The 21,755-nt window shown below is 34.7% G+C and overlaps 1 protein-coding gene across 1 annotated transcript in view; it reads right to left on the bottom strand.

Moving 5' to 3' along the window:
* LOC100878748 (uncharacterized) overlaps nt 1–21,755 on the bottom strand; it is a 911,930-nt gene that overhangs the window by 739,524 nt on the left and 150,651 nt on the right. Inside the window, exon 2 of the mRNA XM_076533672.1 lies at nt 7,230–11,446. Coding sequence (XP_076389787.1) covers nt 7,230–10,328 — 3,099 coding nt within the window. The 5' untranslated portion in view covers nt 10,329–11,446. The remainder of the gene's footprint in view (nt 1–7,229; nt 11,447–21,755) is intronic.

Below are 21,755 nucleotides of genomic sequence, written 5' to 3'. Positions count from 1 at the left end.
ATAAATCACGTAATAAGATAATCTTGAAAAAAAAACTTGTTAAAATTAGATCTTACTTAAGACGATTTTGCAAAATTTTATCTGTTTACAGTTCAGAAACTTACTTTACTTTAAATAAGTGTTACTTATTATGAATTACTTTAAGTACTCTAGTATCGAAAAATTATATATCGTTGTTAGTAACATTTCCGAAAAGTGTTAATTAAATATTATTAGTATTGAAATACAATTAACATTCATCTATTCTACTTTCATTTCGTAATATGTTCTTTTCTGAATTTTGTGAATATTATTCATGCTACTTTTTTAAGATTTTTCTCTTACAGGTTACTATATGACATCAAATAGATTCGGTATTCTTCGTTCAGGTACAATTCTTGCGGTCAACATTAAAAGGTCGACGTTAATACTAATTCAAAATAAAGTGTGGAAAAGACGTAATCTCCGATTGGACTGAAATTTTAACCAAAGCTCGTCTTCATTTAAAAAAAAAGTTCCGTAAGAGGATTTTTGGCAACAAAGCTTTATTTGTTCTCTACCTCTTTCGAAGTTTATAAAATTGTTACTATAATTCTTTGAAAATATTTAGTTTAGAGAAAAAAAGTTTCAAACGAAAAGTGAAGCGTTTAGAAAGCCTTACAAAAAGAGTTTTTTTTTATAAATTTTATATATTTTTATAATTTTGTAATTTCATATATTTAATTATATGTAATTTTATAATTTTATGTATTTTTTATATACCTCTATTATTTTAACTGTTATGACTCACAGCAAATTTTTACATATTTTTACTTAATCTTTGCTTTATTAAATATGCGAACAGACTAAATTATACTAAAAGTTAATACGGTAAAATTAGCAAGGACCCCATGCAAGAGAGACCGTATTATGAATTCCAATAAAGTAGTTTTGAGATCTTCGGCTTAATAAATATGTGATAAGTCAAAATTATACTTGCAGCGCAAGGTGCATTTTTGTCATTGATTTTCTTAACAAATATCAATTATACTGAAAAACCGTATATAACATAAAATGTGTATTTTTAAGAAATCGACAACTTTTGTCCGAAACATTTTTGAAAATTTTCAATATCTAATAAAGTAAACATAAAAGATATCAATTTCTAAAGACTTTTTATGATTTCGAGTTACAACAACCAACATAATAAGTTTGCATAAAAAATTATATAATATTTTGAATAAATGTATATATAAAATTGCATGCTATTAAATAAAAATGTATATAACATTTTTTATGGAATTTTTTAAGAGCATTATTTTTCGTACGAAATATTTATTTCTAAAATCGATAATTTTGAAGATATACAAAAAAGCTTCCTATACGTTATAGAGAGGTGGCGAACAAACAAGGTCCTGTCACTAAAAATCCTTTTAAGCACTTTCTTCTTTAATCAAGGATGGGCTTTAGTTAAAATTTTAACGCAATCAGGGATTACAGCTTTTCCGAGCTCGGCCTTAATTCAAAATTCAGTGCGAGTTAAGAATAGCTACATAGTTAATAAGTTTAAATTCATTTGTCGAATTTTTCTCGAATCAAATAAGTTATTGACTTAAGATGAAATTTGGCAAGAAGTGGTTTCAAATTATAATAAATTAATATATTTGTTCTTTTTGTAAATATTTCGTAAACTGTTAAAATTTTATAATGGATAATATTATTAATTTTATGAAAAATACATTCTATCACTGCGTAATTAAAATTTTCAGTTCTAGAGTTTCTTTCATTATCCATGCAGAAAATAATTAATACAGTAAAAAATAAATAATACACAAAATTAATAATGCTCAAATAGTACAGAAAAAAGTAAAATAAATAATATAGAAAGTAAGTAAAATAAATAACTCAAAAAATAACTGTAAATAAATATTCTAAACTCAGTTGCAAATGAGTGATTTACATCAAACTCTTCATCGTAGCAATTCTCTACAAGAAATTCTTGTATTCGCACATTCAATTTTTCCTGAAATTTACATGTGTGTTTTATGTTTTAATTATTACTATAGAAATTATTAAGGAACGAGGAAGACGAAATAAGTGGTATCATAAGAAAAGGTTAATAAAGGTAATCTTCGCGCTAATAATTAAATCTTTAATGCTTTGAATTCAACGAAATTCATCATATTTGACAACAATGAAATGTTATCCAACCTAAGACGACTCCGCGTTTCAAAATCATCTTTTATCGAATGTTTTGAAATTTTATTTCGATACCGAGTTGTGAATGTCAGCTTTGAAGGATTTCGAACGTTTCAACCTAAGACAGAATAGATAACGCATCGTGGTCGGAAATACGAATTCTCTTTACTTCTCCATTGTCCACCGTATTGCAAACGGGAAGAGAACAGAGAGAGGGATGTTTGCTCTTCGGGGAAAGTAAACTCCTGAGCTTTTCATACGCGCATGACTCGCACCGCTAACCCAATTTTACCGGAACGACGACAACCAAGGTTTGGTTGGTACAGATCTCCTCAAAAATTTTATCCACTTATCCATTCTGCGTTTGCGTTTAAATATTTCAGAATTTTTGGATTTTCCGGTTCGGCAGCTTCAGAAATCTAGAACTTTAGAACTTTGGCAGTTTTAGAATTTTTTAAGTTTGAGACTTTTTCAAGTTTAGAATTTTGGCGTATTTAAATTTTGTTAATTTTAGGATTTGAAAATTCTTGCATTATGGGGAGAATTTTGGGATTTTGCAAATTTGGAATTTTACGTTCTTGGAATTTTAGAATTTTGGAAATTTAGGATTTTAATAGTAAGGAAGGTTTTTGAAAATTGAATGATTCTTTAAAATTGGGATCTTGAATTTTGGCAATTTAAAACTATACTATAGTAAAAGACAGTCTTGAAATATTTGAAGCTTTAAATTTTTAGATGTTTTAATTTTTTAATAATTGAATCTTAAGACTATTAGGACTTTGAAGCTTTTAGAATTTCTGGATCTTAGCGCATTGGAAGTTCGAAATTCTATGGTTTTAGAAATATGGAAGTTTGGTACATGTTTATCACAGAATTTTTGGAATTTTGGAATTTTGGAACATTTCAATTCTCGAAACTTTGTGACTTTCAAATTTCTGAATTTCGTCAATTTAAAAAATTGAAACCTTGATACTTGAATACTTTAAAATTTTAGAAGTTTGAATTCTTATAAAATTTTAGTTTAAATTACAATTGCATGGTTCTCGAAAAATGACTTCTTTTAAAAACAAATCTCAAGTGAAAAATATGTGAGAATCCCTATCCAGTAAAGACATATTAAACTATATTTGCACTCAAAGAAAGAAAAGAAAAACAGACAGTTACTGTGTAAATACAGTATGTAAAGTAAATACCTAAAGCCGAAGTATAATCCAAGTTTATTCCAAAATGGATGTATCATGATTTATGAACTGGAGTATACGACTTTGAGAAACAGGTTATTTACATTCTTATAAGGCTCTATACGTAGCTGCTACCTATATGAAATATTGGGGAAGAATGAAAATGTCTGTGTCAACGATGGTTAAGATAATATCGTTCCATCGTAGGCTACCATAGTTGGTTGAGGATATTTGACTTTGGCACAGTGGTTGGAGGAAATTTTTCTTGAAACGAGGAACTTGGTGGATGTAGAAAGTGAAGGGCAAATATTTTTTTTAATGAGAGGGGATTGTTACATGTCCACAGACTTCGAGATCAGATTTTATGTATTTTCAATTGTTTCTGACAAGGGAACATATCCAACTCCGACACGCCGATTTTGATGAAACTTATGTGAGATATAGTTGTCAAAAAAATATTTGACACGTATTTTTTTTATCGGCAATCGTGCATATTGAAGAGGTGAAAATAACCCACGAAGTTGGGGGTGGAAATCATATTATTGGGAATATTTCCGGAATTAAAGAAGATAATTGGATTCTTTTTTTGTAAATTGTTGGTCTTTTAATAGGCAATTTTTGTGCGAAAAAAATTTCAATAAACATTATTTGTTTAAATAATACTTTGAAAATTTATACTTTTTGTTTAAATTTTTATACTAAATGTTGATCTATTTTTTTGCAACTTCGTGTACGTAAACGAATTTGTTGTTTGTTGCAATGTTTAATAGATATATAATTTAACATCACCGCCTGTGAAGAGGGGCAATCAGCATTTTTATTAAAAATATCATTATTTTTACAATCTTTTACAATATTTTAGACATTTTATACGTCTTCATATGCCGTTAAATGATTTCTGAATAATTATTGTAAGCGTCACAGGTATGAGCGTGACGCGGTTATCCTCTATTTTTGTCCATAGTTTACGTACACGAAGTTGCAAAAAAATAGATCCACATTTAGTGCAAAAATTTAAACAAAAATTATAAATTTTCAAAATATTATTTAAACAAATAAAGTTTATTGAACTTTTTTTTCGCACAAAAATTGCCTATTAAAAGACCAACAATTTACAAGAAAAGAATCCAATTATCTTCTTTAATTTCGGAAATATTCCTAAAAATATGATTTCCACCCCCAACTTCGAGGGCTATTTTCACCCCTTCAATATGCACGATTGCCGATAAAAAAAATACGTGTCAAATATTTTCTTGAGAACTATCTTTCACATAAGTTTCATCAAAATCGGCGTGTCGGAGTTGGATATGTTCCCTTGTGTGTATGAAACCATGGACCAAATAATCTTGATTGAATTTATCGAAATATTTAATTATTTCACCAATTTCTACGGATTTTTATTTGTATTTTGGGTCGTATAATTTTAGCACAAAGAATTGTTATATTTCGGGATGCTTTGCGATAATCTGAAGATAATTTTGGACAATTTTGGAAAATTATTTTCATTTATCATTTGTTTTAGACATACATGTACAAGTAGTAATTTATTTTTAATTTGCAATAATAGATTTATACCATTTTTTGGAACATTTTCGCATCAACTAGCAGTTCCAAATTCGTATTCCGTTATTTTTTATGAAATATTGACGTCAGTTTGAACTAGACAAGTGATATTTCAATAACTGAACGGTTTTAATATCGTATCAATCATGTATACCAACAAATTACAAGATAAAAGTGGTAAATATGTATATCATACATATATGGCCCGACTATTTCATCAATTTTCAGCATAATACGTGTGATCGTTAGTTTCTTTTTAAATTCATCAACCAAAGTTCGCACATGTCGATATTACAATTATTTTTATATATGTATTAACAATTTTTGTAATGATTTATTTGCATAATTACGCCAAAAAATTATCCTTGAAGATGTTAATCATCTTCTACTCAACTGATAATTCTAATTTGTGTTTCATTATTTTAGATCAAATATCAGTTAAAATTGATCAAATGTTACATTTACTAAATGAGGATCACATGTATTTCTCTGCTCATATTGCTTTCAAAGAAACTCTAACAAAAAGCTCTTCTACAGTCACGAAATCTGGGAATTCAGCATTCGGAACGTGAGCACGTAGCGTCGAGGTGACGTCGTCCCGACGACGGGCGTCATCGTAGTTTTCTAGTACGAACAAAGTTGCCCGAACGAAAAGACCGAGCATGGAAGTAGAGTGAAAGGTACACAGTCTTCGTAACGAAGTTTTCAAAGACAACATCGAGTCTGATATCTAACGAGTTCATTCCACTCAGCTGCCACGGCAAAAACTGCAAGTGGAGATCTCTATCTGCCACCCTTTCTGCTCGAGTCACCCTTCTATCTTCGCCTCGCACCCTTCACCCCTTCCCGGTAAGCAGTCGGGAAAACACGAAAGAGCCGTGTACTCCCTGTCCAAGGTTCGTGGATTTTAATTTTATAAAGAATTATCGGAAAACGACAGTGTGCTTTGATCAGCCGACTGTTTCTTATTGCAGATCTTGCGTTTGTTTTTTAGCAGTTGGCTCATTTCCTCTTTATTTAAAACTGAGTATACATTCGAGATGAAACGAACCTGTTTTATAGAACTCATGAAACAAAGGGTTACGATACAATATATTACGTTTCTGTTATAGTAAAGATACTTTGTTTGAAGTTGTACAGTTTTAGTATTTCGAAGGTATTTTATTCTGATCAGTGAAAAATTGTTTTGTTTTGATTCAAATGAAAATTGAGTTCTGCGTTGGTGTATTGGGGATTTAGAAATTTATATTTAGCACATTTGTAAATTTACAAACTTTTAAACTTTCTAATTTTGAAGTTTTCAGTTCTTGAATTTTTTAATTTGGAAATTTCAAATTCCCAACTTTAGACGCTTATTTAAAAATTTAAAATTTATAACTTTGAGAACTCAGAAACTTCAAATTTACAAATTTTCAAGTAAAGAAGTTGAAGATTATGATATTTAAAAATATAGGAATAGTAAATTTTTTAATTAAGGAATTTAAAATGTAGTTGTTAGCAGTATTTTGACCATAAATTTAAAAAAAAATTTTTTAAATTTGAGAAGTTTGAAAATTTGACAATTATCTAATTTTTAAAATTCGTATATTTTAAATTTCTACGTCTGTACAATTATGAAGGTGCCCCGCTAAATATGAAAATCCTTGCAATAAATAACAGTAAATAAAGGTAATGTAACACAAATCTATTGCACAGTCGCTAAAGTAGAGTTCCGTAGGGAAAACGTTAACGTATCGAAAGGAGGTTCCACTATTCGCATGTATACGTTTACTCGGGAAAATGTCGTTGCCTGTCAAGTATGAAAATGTCTGCCATAAACTACGAATAATACAGGTAACTTTAGAATATAGCGAGTGTTAGAGCTTTCTTCCTACGTTGCTATTTTCCCTAGGGAAGACCTTGGTACTATAGAATGCACCGACAATTAGCCCATAACTGCCACAGGCTATACTTGCTCTTATAAAATTAATGTCGTGAACCTAAACATCCCCTAAACAATTGAAGGGTTCAATGAAAAAAGGTGCTACAATATTACAAATTTACGTGAAAGCTAATTTTTTTTTCATAAGATGGCTAAAATTAATTGACAGTGCAAAATGGTCTACTCAAAAAAGGTCGATTCAGATGCGCAATATATGACCTTGAGTTTAATTTCCTAATAGTAAAATAAGCACACATGCTGCTACGATCATGCAGAAGAAAAGACACCAAATTTCTAATATAAACGTACACGTCCGGTAAGTTCATATACGAGATAATAGGATTTACATTTAACCAACTTACCAGATGCTCATAACACATACATGAAAATATACATACATCTCTTACCTCGGATTCGGGCGACTGTACAATGAGCGAAGTTCTCGGTGGCTTTTCGGGAGGTACTTTCTTCAGGGTGCCCGTGAACGATGCGGTGGGTGCTGCCTCGTGTCCTTCAATCTGACATTGAAGCCGATGAAACTGCGAGAACGAAGCACGTGACGCGTCGGTACGGTCGAATTGCGGGAGACAGGGCAATGGCATCTGTGACATGTTCGGTATCTGAATAGAATTCGGGTCGCTGGTGTCGTGTTGAAGCCTAGGCGATAGTTTCTCGCAGACAGACGATTGGCAGGATTGATGATTAGAGTTCTGTGCATAGGCGGCGGTCAATAACGTTTGATGATGACTATGCGACGCGTGCTGGATTTGCGACGACGAACAAGTCTTATCGCACATCGATTCCTGGTGGTTGGACAGAGAATTCGATTGGATCTGATGAATCTCGTTTCCGGCCGTGTGTTGCTGGAAATCCGTGGATCTTTGCAGTTTATCGCACAACTGGTTCTGCGTCTGTAGGCTCTGTAGACGGGCCTGTAAGTCACTCTGCTGATGCTGGAACTGGGCCACCTTATCAAGGATCTGGTTCTGATTATGTAGGCATTGTAGTTTCGCCTGAAGATCGCTCTGTTGACGTTCGAATTGGCTGAGCTTCTCGGAAATCAAATCGAGGCTCTGTTGGTTTTGCAGTTGTTGTTGCTGCGCCTGGAGAGTATCGGATTTCTCGTTTTGTGCGTCGAGCTGACTCTGAAGATTGTCTGTCTGACTCTTGCTATGGGTCAGCAAATTGTTCGAGACGTTGTGACTTTTACGGTGACTGTGAATTATATGATCGACCTGATCTATCGGTTTGTTAAGGCTACTCTCGCCAAAATCTGTGACCACTGTTAATACAGTTTTGGTATCTAACTTTGCCTCGCTGAGAGCTGGATACTGGTGACATATGTTAGGACTGGCTCTTTGGGACGAAACTGTGCTGACTGGTGGACCAAGATTAGCTACCGAACCGCTAATTGGTTGATCATCGAATTCCTTCCTGGATAGCTCCATGTGCTTCGTTAGATCCGCGCTTACGTGTCGCAAATGGCGTCTCTGTTCCATTATCGTGCTCTGACTGATATTTGGAATCGGTTGGAAGGCTGATTGGGTCATTCTGGTCTCCTTACGTTCATCCTGCTGGTGCAAGGGTCTCTGATCTCTTCTCTCTTCGGAATGATTGCGGGAACGTGGACTAGTCGAAAGCAGTTGGTTCTGCATCATGCTTCTCTCGTGTTCCTGCCGTTGCTTCTGCTCGGCCCATATTGCGAGCTCTTGTCTGGTCTTCTCGAAATTCTGGTTTACGAACGACGGACTCTTTTGTCCGGCACGATCCACGGAACCTTCCCTGATCGGCATGAACGGCATCGGCGATCTCCTTACGTCCTCCATTCTCTTGCCCTCTATAGTCATAGGCGATCTTCTATGCTCCTCGAAGTAATCAGATCGTCTGTTTTCTTGCGGCATCGCGACTCTTTGATTAGGGCTCACGTTGCCCCATTCGGGCTTTCTGTCAGCTCCCATACTTTTCCTATTTTCTTGTCTCGTATCAAAAGCCATCGGCGATACTCTCAAGCTCGTATCCAACCGCCTTTGATCAGGCGGGTACACTTGATTGGCTTCGGCTCGTTTCGGATCCACCATGGTTCCGGTCTTTCTGACCGGCATTAATATTTCTTGACTAGTGTCACCGGGAAACGTGAAAGTAATTGTGTCATTCCGTCGCGGAAAACTAGACGTAACGTCCACCGATATAGACTTCCTATGTTCAGGTCTCGTTACATAGAGTCCGCAATCTGTGCCCACTGCTTCGCACATTTTCTCTCGGCCAGGAGGATCTCCATTTGTGTCCACATACAACCCATCCTGTCTTGTCCTGGGATTTTGATTAATAGTCGTTAGATATCTCCGATCTTGGCCGTCGGAAACGATCTGCGTCCCCTGAACAATGATTGCTCCGTCACTACGATGAATTTGTTCTTGCGGCAGATTCTGATTAGGATCGTACTTGGGTTTCTGCATGCCGGGCACGTCTACACTCGCCGACTTTCGGTGCCCAGTGTCGTGGGTGATCTTCGAGTTCCCCCTCGGCGGTACCATAGGTTTTGGCCCGCGACTGGGTCGTTCGGTCGTCGCCATCGCCATTCCGTGACCGACGTTCTGAGCAATCGGCTGAATGATCGGCTGAGTCTGGTACTGACCCAACTCCTGAGAAAATCTCTGAGGATTCGGTGACTGCTGACCAAACTGTTGAGCTGGGTAAATGCCCGCGTGAGGATTATACGGAACTGCGTTCATCACAGTTTGGGGATATTGGCTGTATGAGTATTGCGGTTGGGTGCCGAACTGCACGTAGCCTGGCGGTTGGGGCACTACTACGCCTGAGAAATATGGTGGTTGAGGACTGGCCGACTGGGAGGGCATCTGCGACCCGTGTTGCACTGTTACGTACTGACCTTGACCAGTGAACACGGGGTTAGCCGTCCCTCCTTGATACAACGCTTGATCTCTGTACGTGACGTCTCTGGTCACGTAACCGGCTCTTTCAGCGTATTGCGTCTGCTGAGGGTACATTTGCGGCCTCACCTCGAACTGACTTCGGATCTGCGTGTACTGGGTCTGATCGTAATCAGGCACGAACTGTGGCTGCGCCTGGACAGGCAAAGTTTGAGTGCTAGTTTGAGAGACGTGCTGCGCTCTCTCGAGAGTGGTTTTTTCTTGAGGGTACTGTTGTGGAGGAAGTTGTCCTGTCGGGGGATGTCTGTCTTCAGGGACCCCAGCCACAGATTGCTTCCTTCCAGTCGGATATTGACCAGTCTGCTGAGTTTGCTGTTGCTGTTGTTGTTGTTCTTGGTTCTGACCGGTCGACGGATTCTGCTGAGATCTGTCTTGAGTGAACCTGTCGTACTCGATAGTCCGATTCTCAAAGCCATTAGACAAATCTTGTTTGGCATTATCGGCTGGCGGTTCAGCCCGTCCGTTCTGACACGTTGTCTGTTGATTCTCCATCGTTTGACCGACCTGACTCTGTTCCTGATTATCGTCCACCCCTCCAGAGCCGGACTGTGACATGCTGGCGGCCCCCACCGACGGTCGTCCGCCGATGTAGCCGAGGATTCGCCCCAATCCGCACACCGTGACGATTTACCGGACAACTAACCCTTGGAAACCTAGATTCTCCCTTGAACGCGGATCGCGTTTTTACGCTTAGTACGTTCCGCTAGGTCGACTCGAGGCATGTAAACGTCGATATAGATATAGGCCGTCTGTTTCGTTTATTCTAATCTTGATAACTTTGTAACTGTGTATGAATCACTTCAAAATTACTTTTTCGAGTACCACGTTTGATCGCAAAATGTATTTCATTAAATGCTTCGTTTTCGTTGATAAATTGCAGTTTTATGGAATAATTTCATACGACAATTTTAAGCGTTTGATGTGGACAGAAGGTTCTCGAGTGCAGCTCTCACGTTTCTCATTTCTATTTGTTTTAGAAAGGGAATGCGTGATAGCGAATGTAATCTTTTTAATTGCGCTCCTTTGTCGCGGTCTCCGTTTTGCTTGATAAATCTTCGCTGGAATACAAACCGCCGGAAAAATCTTGATTTCACTGCGATGCCGTTTTCAGTGAGTGCTTTCCTTGTCATGAGACGGCGGAACAGGATTACCGGCAGGAAGATTGTTTTCCTATTTCCTTTCTTTTTCCCGTGTAATTCCTGAATGCTTGTTGCATCGAAATGGTGCACTTATGCGGAAGAAGATCTCTTTCGCGTGCTTGAATTCATTTCGTTTGTCATAGAAGTTAATTCGACGGTCTAGAAATCGGTTGACATTTTTTTCTGCTTATGTATTATTTCTCTTATGTATAATTCGTCGTTTAGATATAGAATGTAAATATTGACTCGAAACACCACGGTAAATCAGTGTAAATTCTTCGAAACGTTAAAAAGCTCGTTACTTTGTTGTTTGATTACGTATTTTGTTCTCCGTTTCTCAAACGTTTTTGATTCTGGTAGGCAGTTTCGATTATAAACTGTATTAATTTTCAGTTTGTTTTTCTGTTCATTTCGCAGCACATTGATTCAAGTTGAAAGACTGTGTTTGATTTTCAATTTATGATTTCATTGAATTGTTTCGCTATCGTCGAGCTAACGTAATAACTTGCGGACAGATATATTTGTAGAATCGATCTGAAAAAAAAATGTACAAAATGTTTGCAATTTTCTCAGCAGTTACCTAAAATATTACCCATAACATTCGACGATATGTAGAGAAATACGACAATATTACTGAAATCATTTAATCGATATTGATGTGGAGAGTAATCTTGTTTATTGTATTTTATAAATTGCAACACATATGTAGACATTCGGCGAAAGCATTTTTGCGAACTTTTAGATGGCAGCAATGAAAGCCCTATACAAGTTCTCGTTGTTAAATTAGATAGATTACCTAATACCATTTATTTACTGATATCATTTATCATGAAATATACTGATAAAATCGATACAATATTTGTTTGTTAAATAAGTAACATATACTTAAGCACAATATGTTCAGATGTGAACGTAGACCTTTGCCGCGACTAACAATGAGCCAAATATGAACAAGATATGTCCGAAACGTGATGTACTGACCGGGCCAAACAGAAACAAAACGATCTTGTTATTTATGGCACGCACAGTTGAAAATCAAATCGTAACGCAAGGGGTTAAATCTCGAAGGTCTGATTAGTACAAAGGAAATCGATCGGGGAAAAAAAATATTGAGAGTGGAGTTGAACGAACATGATCGCTTATCGGCAAATTTCACAAGTGATTTCTAGTAAAAGGCGTCTCTCGTCGAAAGCAGTTATTTACGAACAATAACGTAGTGCTTTCTGCGGGAGATTTTCGGAACCATTGACAATCCTGCGCTCCAACTTATCGTACAATGACAACGCGATACAAAGCATTCGTTGCTTCGTAGACGATCCATTTTACTCCGAATAGCGCGAATTGTTTTCGTGATTTCCCAAGCGCCTCGTGATCACTTCAGTTCCTAAGAGCAGGACCATCTTTCATTGCTTGAAAGTTACTTGCTGGAAAACAGAAACGTTGAAAATTTCCAGCTGTTCAGAGGAAAGTCGTAAATTATCGGTGTCCATTTCTACGTTTGCTTTTGTAATTTCTGCGCTTCAAGAAATTTGTTTGATCTCGCAAGTACGCGACAGTTCATGAGGATCGTATTTCTCTGTAGAAATAAAGGAGGATATTTTAACTTCTGTGCTATTCGTAAGTACTTCATGCTTTCTCTAGTATTCTCAGCTTCATTAATATTATCTGCAAGACGAAATACTTGGTTATTTAAGCTATACAAAGAGTATTAAAATAATTTCAATTATATTGAATAATTTTACAATTACACGATAAAGCGTGTTTATTTTACGGTTGTAGAATGTGAATGGTTTGACTGTGTGCAATTGAGGACGCATGTAATACTTAAATTTACGACACTGGGTATACTACTATTGAGTTTGTGTGAAAATCGTTAAAAAGTTACTTGACGGAACGAGCCGTAAAAGAGTCAATGTTATTCGAGATTTTTCTGCAGTCAGAAAATAGCATCGTAACGAAACAGTTGATTGTACAACGAAGTTAAATAAAATTTCATTGATTGATTTCCTACATGATTAAGAATTTAATAAAATAATGGTACAGTATATCATAAATCTAAAAATATATATAAAAGTACCATGCATTATTAATAACACTTGATTAAGAAATGATAGAGGTTTCTTAGTAACTCATATGAGAACAGTATAGAACAGTATGAATATATCAACCCTTCGTATTTTCAATGATTTAGGCTTTTGAAGAGGAAATTATGGTTCGCATTCCTTAAATATTAATGCATAGTTTATGAAATTATGTAATTATATAGAATAGTATGTATGTAAATTATGTAAAAGAAAATTGACTTATTAAGATAGGGGCACCAGTGGTTGACACTGTACCAGTACTTGACACTTTTTCAAAAAAAGTAAATAAATAAGGAGACCACAAGTTGGAATACATCAAACCTTATTAATCTGTATACTGTCACGCTTCAGTGGCTTAACTGCGAACTATTGTGCATATCCGCCATTCAAAATGTAATAGCAACAGATTAATCAAACTTGCGTACGGTTCTTACGATTTTTCAGTGTTTTTTTTTTTATATAAATCGCTAAGGATTTAGTTAAAATGTAAGTATTGCAAGTTTGTATTATTTAATCATTGTGAATAAAAAAGGCATTCCTTTATGTTGTTTGAAACTTAGAAAGAGGTTTATCTATTAAAATTGGCAACAAACAATGCTAAATTGTCTAAATACACTCCGTGTTAACTACTGAAACTTGTAATGTTCTATTATTCAGTAGTTGACATGGGGTGTCTAGGTAAATTATTACGTGTCAACTACTGATTTTGTTCCTCTGTCAATTTTGAGATGCCTTCTACGAAGGATAACTTCAGAAATTATATGGCAGCTAGGAAATTTAGTGTTCCAAGGGTATCTTTAAAATATAAGGTTGAAGGCAAACATCCAATTAAAAGAATAAAATAACTTTAAGAAAAAAAATACACCGACTTCGAAATGCACGAAAAAGTATAAAATAATTTCTATTTCATTCAATCATACAATTATGTCACAGATATGAATGAAACCTATTTACTCGTTAGGTCATTTCAACCTTTTCGGAGGCGGCGCAAAATTAAAAGATTTTCTTGAACATGTCAACCTTTGGACAGCCGAACATAATTAAGTAAAGGACAACATGGATATTCGTTTTTCAATTTTGTTTGCAACAATAATCCTTTGCAACTAAAAAATGAAAAAATTTTTGGTAATGGTACCAATGGGGAGTCAGACTCTACAAGATGCGAAAGGCTTTATTCCGATCGGACCACCCACCTAGGAAAAACCGGCGGACATGCATAGAAAAAATAATGCTTTGGAACTAAAAAATGAAAATATTTTTGGTAATGGTACCAATGGGGAGTCAGACTCTACAAGATGCGAAAGGCTTTGTTCCGATCGGACCACCCAGGTAGGCGTAATCGGCGAACATACATAGAAAAAAAAAATATATATATATATATATACTGATCGAATTGAGTAACCTCCTCCTTTTTCGAAGTCGGTTAAAAATGTAGAATTCTGAAAAATATTTTTTGTCAGAGTTCTACTAGCTTATGAGGCAAAACATGTGAATACATTTAATTAAATATTTCATTACTGGAATAAAATAATTTGTGTGGATAATACGAATATTAATTATAATAATAAGCATGATTTGTTCAGGTACCAATTACTGGAATGTGTCCAAGTAAACAACGTGATATTGTGCATACATTATATGTTATTGTTTACTTCCAAACTAAAACATAAATTTTTGATGCAATAATAATTTTTGTTGAGAAACACTTAGTGTTTATTTCAAATCTTTATTTACTGTTACTTTTAACAGGAAAAACAATATACTACTTAGCGTATTGAAGGGCGAATTTTTATATGCGCATTTGAACGAAACTTCACTTCGTGTGTGGCTTTCACATAGTACCAGTCTTCTTTTTGAGTAAATTTATGAATAATAAAATTTCTTTAAAATTCAAATCAAAATTTCATTTAATTATGTATCCAATACAAAGAAATGTGTTCTGGAGCGGAAACTGCGACAGAAAGTCGAATGTAGGGTATGAAGAAACACAGTTCGTTTGTCTGTAATAATCGTCGGTTGTAAGCTCGTTTATGAGCCGCAATTTTCGAACGACGAGCACCGAATTTGCTCGAATAAACGGCGAAACGTTTTAATTATCGGTGGTAAATGTTGAAATTAATGGCTCGGTGTTTATTTCATGTTGTTACATCAGAAGTCGTTAAATTGGTTGTGTAAAGGGCAACTAAGTGCACAGTTCAATTTTATTACCTCGATCAATTGCTTTGAACTCTGTGTACGCAGCAATGGATTAGTTTATTAATGCACAATTCCAATATCGGATTAATAATTGATCATTGAAAAGAATACAGCTGCGATAATATGTAGTTCGCATAAATCGGTTTTACATATATTACAGTTAAATCGAAGAGGAACATGTTGTATCCAGCATATTTGTTCGTTCAGATTTATTTCCTCCGTGTAAACAAGTGATTTATTAATTTAATACCACGTTAAACCAACAAATTAATCCTTGGAAATATGCAATTTTGGAATACCAAAATGTTTATAGAGGAAAAGGATTATTCGGATTTGATATTAACAGTATACCAGAAATATAGCGATATAGGTATATAAAAATTGTAAGCTGTAAGAATCTAGGGATGCTAGCAGCGACAGATGTAATAAAATAATTTTAAGAAAAAAAATACACCGACTTCGAAATGCACTAAAAAGTATAAAATAATTTCTATTTCCTAATGAAGTAATTTCTATTTCATTCAATCATACAATTACGTAACAGATATGAATGAAACCTATTTACTCGTTAGGTATTATATTAAATACATTTCAACTTTTTCGGAAGCGGCGCAAAATTAAATAACATATTCAAAATAATCTTTTAATTTTGCGCCGCTTCCGAAAAAGTTGAAATGTATTTAATATAATACCTAACGAGTAAATAGGTTTCATTCATATCTGTTACGTAATTGTATGATTGAATGAAATAGAAATTACTTCATTAGGAAATAGAAATTATTTTATACTTTTTAGTGCATTTCGAAGTCGGTGTATTTTTTTTCTTAAAATTATTTTATTTCACGCTTTTTATCGGCCGACAAGACGTGTTTGTAGAAACAGTAGAAAATCGGAGACTGCATGTTGACTCATACACCACCAGAGTCACGGAGGCATACGTAGAATTTAATATATTAGTAACAATAGTTTTTCGCTAATAACTCGAAAACTAAAGCTTCCCCTTAATTGCGGATAAGGAAAAAGTTGTTCAGAATCGTGCCCCTGATAACATATTAAAAGGACATTAAAATCGTCCAAAGTTGATTTCAAAACTTTTCAACAATTTTTCGCTAATATCTCGAAAACTAAAGCTTTCCGCGAAATTTGTATATGAACAAAATTGTTCAGAATCATGTCCGTGATAAGATATTAAAAGCGCACTAAAATCGAGAAAAGTTTATTTCAAAAGTTGTCGGTTTTTTTGCAATAACAACACTTTGCAATTAAAAAATGAAAAATTTTTTGATAATGGTACCAATGGGGAGTCAGAACCTACCAGATGCAAAAGGTTTCGTTCCAATCGGTGCATCCAGCTAGGCGTAATCGGCGGGCACACATAGAAAATAATAAAAAAAAAAAAAAGAAAAAAAAATATACTGATCGAATTGAGTAACCTCCTCCTTTTTCGAAGTCGGTTAAAAATCTGGAGAACAGTAATGTAAGGATGTGGGTTCGATATACACATCCAGGGATGTGGTTGTCGGAGAGTAAAATCGAAACCGTCGGAAAAACAACATCGAAACGCTCGGAGGAAAGGAACGCGATGTCCTTGCCTCAGTAACAGAAAAAGACAGTCGCTACGGGTCTACGGTCGCGATCGGTCGAGTAATCTCGCCGTGTACCGGGTGATAAAAGTTTCTATATTTTTTCTCGCGACGACGATAATCCGCGGTTCGCGTTACTACTACTCGCGGGGCCCTGCCGGCAACAAACACACAATAGACATCGTTTACGACGACGTCTGGACGTCTCCCCGAGCTGAAGACTCCAACGGAACCTGGTTCCCGTACGATCGCGATTCAAAATCGCTAAAGGGAACTGTTTCCCAAAAAACCCGGTGTCACGCGATGAACTGATCGCTAACGGGCGCCCAACCTTTGTGTACACATTATATCATCAAACGCGACACACTCACACATGCCTCAATCATACGACTTTAAGTATGTATTTTCAAATTCAAGGGTTTTTTATGCCTTCGGGCTTTTTCCCTTCATCAATTAACGTCAAGGGTTTTTTATGCCTTCGGGCTTTTTCCCTTGCTCGATAACTCGAATAAACAATCAGTTCAACTCATCATAATCCACAGTTTTCATTTAACCAACCGCATCCTTACTCTATCGTCCAGTCCTTTGAAATTTAATAACGTAGTGATTCCTTCACTAATCGAATAAAATTGGAATTCTTCATGTTGAAGAGTTTCGACCGTACAGTGGTTGTTCAGCGATTCGGAGATCTAGGATTTGACGATGTAGGATATTTGAAAACTAGGTATTTTGGGATCCATCAGTTGCAGATATAGGGAATTCGAGAAATAAGTGTTCGGAGATGTTGGAATTTTGGGGATTCAGTGATTTGGAGATATACAATAGATAATTTAGAAATTAGGTATTTGGGAATCCAGTGGTTTGAAGATGTAGGCAATTTAGGAACAAGGTATTTGAAGATTTAGGGCTTTGCAAATATAGAGAATTCACGAACCAGGTATTTGTTAAACTAACGATTCGTAGATATAGCGAATTTGGAATTAGGCATTTAGGGATTTGGGAATATAGAAATGTAACGCTATATGAATATGGTAATTTAGAAATTTAAGTATTTAGGTTCTTGTCAATTTAGGGATCTAGGGATCTAAGGAACTGAATATCTAGAAATTTAAGAATTCAAGAATATACACCTCAGCTTCATACATATATATTTCATTTTTACATGTACAATGCTAACGGTATGAAGCAAAGAGATATACAAAATTTTAGCATCTGAAATTTGCAAGCATTTAAATTTTTAAATATGCACATGTGAATTCTCATGTTTTTATTGTATTTAAAAATGTACCAGTTTGAAAATCTTCGTATTCCTAAAAGTTTAAAATTTGAATGTAAAATTACCTATTCGAATATACTGCCCACATTTTCTACATTTGGAAATGCTTGTATATTTATGTACGAACATTTCGTGGTACCTGGGCTTTGATTATAGCCTACTCGTACACTAACAGACTTATTCTTCAGAGGCTCTGAAGCTGCCGTGTTACATCGAAACCAACACCAGCTTTGGACCCACCTGGGGGTTCCAAACTAACAGGCTAAACTTTGATCTCGAAGCAGGGATGTGCGTTCGACAGACGCGTGTAAAGTGACCATCTTGTTTCGCAGACAACAGAGTTTCAATTCATCATTCCCAAACTTCCCATTCCGTGTTGCATACAGACTAACGATCGGCCTCTACTGATAGGTCTGTCTGGAAAATAGCATACATTACAAAGTTTAAATTAAAGCACAGGCTAACATTATTGGAATATGTCGTTCAGGAAACTGGTATGATTTGTCATTATCTTCAATCAAATTAGTTCCTTATTTAGATAGTAGGCATGCAGAAATATCATGACTGATTTATGAGAAAAGTACATTAGCTTTTTTTGATGCATCCAGGTACAAAAATCCATAAACCTCATTTCCAAATGTGTGTCATTCAACGCACATTTTTGTGCACATTCTACTTATTTAATTTGGACTGGACATACATTTGAGAATTACAACTAGCTGCCATTTAAATCTTTAAATGTCAACACACTTATTTAGAACTTTAATTAATTAACATTTGAAAACATGAATTAGCATTTAGAAAATTAAATTTAAAAGGTTAAATTTGAAAACTTCGATTCGAAAGCATACATAAAAAATTTAAATCTGGAACGCAGTACTGGTATTAGTGGAAGGTTTTCTCCCTATATCGCCAATTTCAAGAACACCTTTCTCTACAATCTGTCCATGGCAATATAACGAGGATCTACTCTAATTTCAAGCATTTCCGCAGAATCGGCAGTCTGAATCGCGTTACAAATTCGCTGATTCGCAATCAGTTGTCCATTGTGTATCGTGTCAGTCTCCGTGCATCATTCTAATTACACAACGGGGCACCGTATTTCTCCACGTTACATTTTCCTTTCTGTCCGCCTGTCCACGTAACATCGAAACAAGAAACGAAAGGGTCGTCCTATAATCTCGTTCTAACTGGACGACAAACAATTTAGAAAGTATTCCCTTGGAGATGTCTCAGGAAAATTTGTCAGTCACTCGGAGAAAGAAGTAAATTGCTTTCTGTACATGTACGATGTACCATTTCATGTATACACATATTGCCGTTTACATATTCGAGAAACTAGTATAGGTAATTTTGCAGTCATATGTCGTAGTGTTTCAAGCATCGAGAAATATTTCCGGGATATTTGCGGAGATGAAACGATCGTTTGAGAGAATCGCGTTTCGTTAAGAAAAAAGAAGGTCAAGCATGTTTTCCTGAACCTTTGGTTGACGACGGACTCGTTTGCATACGTTAACGCTAATTAACCGTTATGCTAATTGAAGGAGAATTACGTTTCATTTTATTGTCCGTCGTTTAAGTTGGTCTGAAACGCGAAGAAAAAAATACGTGTAATTAAATGTCTCATGAACCATTGAGTTTTACTCGGGGAAAACCTTTTATTTCGATTATAGTGGTTTTGTTAGTGGTATATACATGTTAATTCGTTGGTAATTAACATGTTAGGTGGACAGTTAAATTCGCGACCATTTTCAGTATTTTACTCCAAAATTACCGAAATTTTACTACAGAGGAAACGAAATTTTACTGTAAGTAGAAGAAACACTTATTTATTGAATTATTGACAATATAATTTCTTTTAGATAATACAATATTATCTTCTTCTTTGAATTTGCAGTTATCTAGCTATCCAGATATTTAAGAATCTAAGCAGCTATCTAAATAACTTGAAAATTTAATAAATACAACAATAATTTCATGATTACAATATATTATTTTTGTAAATTTACAGTTATTTAACTATCAAGTTACTTAGTTATCTTGTTATTTAGGTGTCTATGTATCTAAAAATATGAGTAGCTAGGAATGCAGAGATCTCGAAATCTATCAATTTTAATAAATACAATATGAATTCTTAGAATGCAATTTTTAATGTGATATGATTTTTATTTTGAATATTCAATTGTATACTTATCTGGAGTTTAGACATTTTTGGATTTTGAAACTTTCAGTCTTCGGAAGTTTTGAAATTTGGAGCTTTGCCAAATTTCCAGAAACTCTGAATTATTAAAGATTTAAAATTTCAATTTCAAAAAATTTTTAAATAATAAGTTCTCCAAATTTCGAAGTTGCGAAATTAAGCGACTCCCAAAATTCTCAAGTTAAAAAAAATTGGTATCTAAGAATGTGAGCACCCAGTTACCTATAAATATCTAATAATTACCAGATGTAATCCATCTATACGTATTTAATTTTTATATTGCAGATTACAATCTTCCTCTCCCTATTGGCTAATAACCTAGTTATCTCCACGAATTGTCATTGTTTACGTTAACGATTGAATGAATCTCGCGATATGCAGTGACAGAATTATCTGTTTTGCAGCGAATATATGTTGACAATTCTAAATAGAATTAAACGTAGTTGAGTGCACGTGTTATTGAAACTGTTTAGATTGTATGCACCATACACATTACCGCTGTTCGAATATTTACTTTACATTTAGTTGTACATATGCGGGCATGTATTCCATGTACCGTTTGTGTTTACTAAATGCATTTTGATGAGCTTTGACGTACTCAATGTCTGCGGTATTATGGGAATTTGTCTAAATCAGACTAATTGACCATTTACCTACTATATGAGATAATTTAACATAAATTGCGTTGTGTTGATGCAATTTGAAGATCTTGATTATGTTTTCATCAAGTCTGGAATTTATTTCTAAATGAAGATTTTCAGTGATTTTAGGAATTGATTCCTAAATGAAAATTTTTATTAGTTTTGAATTTTACTTAAGAATGAAGATTTTTATCAGTTTTGGAATTTATTTCTAAGAGACAAACGTATTTTATTTTCAATAAATTCTTTTTTATACAAGTGCGGTGATCGACAGTGGATATACTATTGACGTGTATAAATAGAGACAGTACGTGAAGACTTGAACAATGAAATATGTAATAAATCTAAGTTGTCAATTGTCCGATACCGTTTTTTTTAATGCGTCAATTTTTATCACTGACGTGTATTAGGTTTTTTATCTGACATACATACATCAAGAGACATTTTTTTCGTGATAAATGAATATTTCTGTCTCGAAGAATTGTTAGTTTGTCATTTTTTTCAACCGAATAAAGGATCGAATGTCGATTTTTATTTCCGAAATTTATTCATAAAAAATCGATAAAATGCTACAATACATAAAAGAATGCCAATTCTTTTTATCCGATATCAGTACTTTTTTTGCGCAGGTCTAGTATGCTCGCCAGAGTGCAATCAAGAACAAATCTAATTTAAGTGGGAGTATTTAAGGCTTGAGGAATTTGTACATTTAAAATTTAGAAATTTGGGAATTGAGAAGTTTCAATATTTAGAAATTAAAAAGTTTTGAAATTTTGGAATTCAAATGTCTAGGAACTCGGGCATTTCAAGTTGTCCATATTTGCAAATTTGGAATTTAAAAAATTTAGAAATCAGGTGACTTG

This window comes from Megachile rotundata, chromosome 7 (genome assembly GCF_050947335.1).
Source record: "Megachile rotundata isolate GNS110a chromosome 7, iyMegRotu1, whole genome shotgun sequence".
Classification (NCBI taxonomy): Eukaryota; Metazoa; Arthropoda; class Insecta; order Hymenoptera; family Megachilidae; genus Megachile; species Megachile rotundata.
This window is presented reverse-complemented; position numbering and strand designations above follow the sequence as displayed.